We start from the raw sequence: 4,691 nt of genomic DNA, 5'->3' as shown, positions 1-4,691 counted from the left end.
AAAAGCTTATTCAGGAAAGACCATCTGTAACTCAAGCTACTTATGCGTTGCGTGAACAAATTGCTAAAAAACTTAAAACCATAATGAAGGTGAGTTTGTGAAAGATTGCATCCTTATGCCGTCGAGATTTTATGTCCAGAAAAACTGAGTTTGTTTTAAAATATTAATCTATCAAGAAGAACTGTTTCTGAACATATTAAAGATATCGCTGATACCATCCAAACATCTTTGAAAGTAGATTCAGCAGAGACTACTGATCTGTCAAATACTGCACAAATGGCTATATTTATAGGGGGAATAACTAAAGATTTCAATATACGAGAAGAATTTCTTGCTTGGAAATCAATGAAGGGGACTTCATTCACTAAAGCTGAAGATTTATTTGAAATGGTCAATTCAGCATTAAAGGATTTCGATTTACTGGATGAAAAACTGAGTGGTCTCGCTACAGATTATGCTCCATCCATGGTAGGTCGTGAAAAAGGGTTCGTGGCTCTGATTAAGAATGAATTTAAGAAACGTCAATTAAGCCCAAATACTTTAATTGTGCGCCACTGCTTCATTCATATGGAAAATCTACATGCGAAGTCACTCAAGATGAACAGCATCATTAATGTAGTAACAAAGGCCATTCATTTCATAAAAAGCAAAGGGTTGACAAAAGGGAATTCAAAGAATTTTTGCAAGATCTCGAAACCGAATATGGGGACTTATTGTACCATTGTGAAATTAGGTGACTTAGTAGAGATCAAATGCTCAAGCGATTTTAATGCTCAAGTGAAAATTTTCTTGGGCATTAAAGGTATTACCATTAAAGAATTGGAGGATGAAAAGTTTCAAACTGATTTAGCATTTTTAGTAGACATCTAACAGGAATCTAAAGATCAATTACATAACGGAATATTATTACAGACATGGTGGATCGGTAGCTAGTGATGAAGTAATGCATCACCTAATAGAAAAGATGAGCGCGAAAAGCGTAATCATAATGGGAGACTAATTATTCAAATATTGATTGAGTAGTAGTAGAATCTCATGAGAAGAATGAAAATGCATTTATTGACCTACTGAGGGACAACTTCCTCAAGCAGCATGTGACAGAAGAAACTCGAAGGCAAAGAGTTTGTCAGACGGCGTTTTGCACTTGTCATTCCTTTTAAAGATGTAACTATTCTGGTTCTGGTTGGTGACAGTGATCATGTGGTACTCACTTGGGAAGTGACTAAGTTTATGAATGTTCCATTCATAAAAGGTTAGATGCTTGATACAAAGCAGGAAATTATGACCAACTGAGGAGTATACTGAGTTCAGTGGAATGGGATCAGTTGCTGGATGGAAAGAATATCGACAGTGCATGGGAAGCATTTAAACAATACTTAAAGGATGCGATATCAAAATGTGTCACAAGATCTCGAAGAATAAATAGGGAGGAATCAAATGGATATGTATTCTTATTAAGCAAGAGATACGTAAGAAAAGGAATATTTGGAAAGAATACCGTGTGCATAAGGATGACGTCCGTTATGAACGTTGTAAGCAGTAAGCTAGAATAGTTACAACTGCTGTACAGAAAGCAAAGTCTGAATATGAAAAGAAACTTGTTCTGAATGTTAAGACAACCCACAAGAATACTATCGATATGCTGCAAATAAAAGAAAGAATGAATATGAAAGAATAACTCTTCTAAATACAGAAGACGTGAGGGTTACAGATGCAGAAGAGGTTGTTCAGTTAATGAATGCCCATTTTTTAAAAGCTATCAACCTGATGTACGCAACATTGAGCTCACTGTTACCTCTTCACTAGATGACGAAAGTACATGAGAACGAGGTATTAAAATCACAAATTGAATAAGAATTCGGCAATAGGGACTGATGGGATATCAGCACGTGTGCTAAAAGAGTGTTCAGCTGAACTTGTCATTCCTTTTACCAGGTTGTTTAATAGAGTCTCAGAACAGGGAAAATTCTATAGAAATGAAAGGAATGTATGGTAATTCTGTTGCACAAGGGTTGTGCAAAGACCGATGTATCTAACCATCGAACCAATTGGTATCTCAAGAATAGTAATGAAGATTTTGTAAATATCGGTTTGGGCTCGCATTCAGAAATATGTTGACAGCGAATCTCTATTTTGCAATGAACAACATCGGTTTACTAACGGAGGTCATGTTTTAGCAATTTGCTCACATTCTATAAAAATGTTACAATTGAACTAGTCAATGGGAATGGATACATCTTGACAATTTTGGATTTTGCTAAGGCTTTTAACAGAATACAGTATGGTAGACTGTTGTATAAATTGGAGAAAATGGGTTTAGGTTATAGAATATTAGCATGGATAAGAGGATGGCTGAGTGACAGATATCAAAAAATTAGTATATGGCAGATGTGAGTCTGCAAGATTTAAGAGGTGGTGTACCACAAGGATCAGTGCTTGGTTCACTGTTATTCCATCTGTACACTAATGATATTCAGGAGGATTTGACAAGCGAGATACAGCTATTCTGGTGATGCAAAGATAGGTAAGGCAATCAGGAATGCTGCTGATATGCAGTGTTCTTGCAGAATGATTTGAATAGGTTGGAATTGTGGACATGGGAAATCGGTGTCAGTTCAATGTAAAGTCATTCACTTCGGCATGATTAGATATCCAATGTCGTATTATATTGGTGGGATTAGGGTAGAATAAACTGATGACGCTAGGGATCTTGGAGTATGAATAGAAGGAAGCTGAAGTTTAGGGACCATGTGGGAAAGATGCAAATACAAAGGTTAATAGTAATGCTGAAACGAACGCTCACGTGTAAAGATAAGGATGTTATTTAGCCTCTTTACAAGGCCTTGATAAGACCTCACTTAGACTATTGTGCATAGGTCTGGTCTCCGTTGTGATTCTGATATAATGGATAGAATACAAAGGAGAGTGTTAAAAATGATATCATGATTGTAGAATACTGATTAAAAGCAGATTGAGAATTTGTTTTTACTAGCAAAGAGGAGAAAGAGGGGATGATATGAGACTTATGAACTTCTGAAAGGGTCATCATACAGGATTTCAATTGGAATTTTTTAATTTATGGAGAGTGTGGAAAGGACAAGAGGGAATCCTTGGAAGCTGAGAATGAAGGCCACTAAGAAGGGGTGAGAGATAGATTTTTCTCTCAGAGAATGGGCCCTAATAGGAATGGATTGCCATTGGATGTGTAGTGCAAACAGTATGAATGAATTCAAGAATAACTATGATAGCTGGTGTGTGCAGTATGTGGCCTCCCTCGATGAATCTCTGACTCCCTGGAGGTCTCTCTTAATAATAACAACAATTCAGTACTCTCTAAATAGAAGGCGGAGAGGTATTCTACATTAATAACATTTCCTAGGTATAAAATAATCCTTGGCTAGATAGATTTCTCGACTTGAACCTTTCTCTGGGATCCCATGAAAGCATTAGTGTGTTAACCATACGGATGCACTACATCCGAAAATTTTGACACTGCACATTACATTTTCAATGATAGAAACTACCATATACACGTTTCAAGCATTATATATACAATATTATAAGAACAATATATACAATGTTATAAGAGCCTGTGTATCTCAGTGGATGTGGCGTTTGCACGCCATGGCGCTTGACCGCAGAAGGAAGACTTGCTTTCGAATCTAGTCGGCGACTATAGGAAATTGTTTTTTCTAAGCCTTTTTTCGACTGGTTCCCGAGTTAGTCGATCTCTGGGACAGGGCAAGCGGATTTTTTCTCCTGGAAAACTCGGGTTTTTCGTCCCGTAAACTCAAGAAAATCGACATAGAACCCACATTATTTCAGACATTAAATATATTCTGATAGGGTTAGAAACCACGAGATACTGGCACTCTTGTTGAGCCGTCTCTTTTCACTGCGTGCCGCTTAATTAGTGACAGCCTTGGGCCAGCTATCTCTGATTAGGTAACAGTGGAGATTGAACTGTCACTCAGTCTCCAAAAGTTAAATAGTGCTAAAATGGCCTCGCCCACTCCTTATATATATATATATATATATATATATATATATATATATATATATACACTGTATATATAAGAACTCTACATAAGAAGAACTTATGTAGATTTCTTAGGCAGAAACACCATGTTTATTAGAATTTCGGTTTCATTTTTAACCTTTATATTTCACATTTAACACGGTGTTCTCGTTTTTAATTAAATTTCCGTAAAGCCTAGCAGAGCCTTCCTTGAGGACAATATATCACTTATTGTCCTCAAACCTCAGTACAAATTTAAAGATCCGAAACATAACCCAAACTTCAAGAATGGATCTCTGGCACGGGCAAGCGGACGTTTTTTTCCGGATGACTTGGGTTTCTCATCCCGTAAACTCAAAAAAATTACCCATAGAACCCACATTATTTCAGATAGTAACATATCCTATTAGGATTAGGTACCAAGATATATATATAGATATAGATTGTGTGTGTGTGTGTGTTCTACAGTAGTTCATTTTCTTCAGATGAAATCTTTTCCAATTCCTTATGAAACTAACTTAATATTCAAATAAATGTCCTTATAAAGATACTTTTGGTTCGAGGTAGATTCGAACTCCTCTTTCTAATTGAAGAGCAAATATTGATCATTCGTCCTCTTGAATGCACGGTTGGATAAGGTGGCTGTAGATGAATACAACTTAAACACAGCTAT

At 36.5% G+C, this 4,691-nt stretch overlaps 1 protein-coding gene across 1 annotated transcript; it reads left to right on the top strand.

The window, feature by feature from the left end:
* Positions 1-276: 276 nt before the first annotated feature.
* Positions 277-870, top strand: LOC150093804 (general transcription factor II-I repeat domain-containing protein 2-like). Its single transcript, XM_090412519.1, has one exon. It carries the CDS (start codon positions 277-279, stop codon positions 868-870), a length of 594 nt encoding a protein of 197 aa, XP_090268645.1.
* Positions 871-4,691: the final 3,821 nt, after the last annotated feature.

Source organism: Typopeltis vanoorti, chromosome 23 (genome assembly GCF_054136105.1).
Source record: "Typopeltis vanoorti isolate ZY-2024b chromosome 23, IOZ_Tvanoo_1.0, whole genome shotgun sequence".
Classification (NCBI taxonomy): Eukaryota; Metazoa; Arthropoda; class Arachnida; order Uropygi; family Thelyphonidae; genus Typopeltis; species Typopeltis vanoorti.
This window is presented reverse-complemented; position numbering and strand designations above follow the sequence as displayed.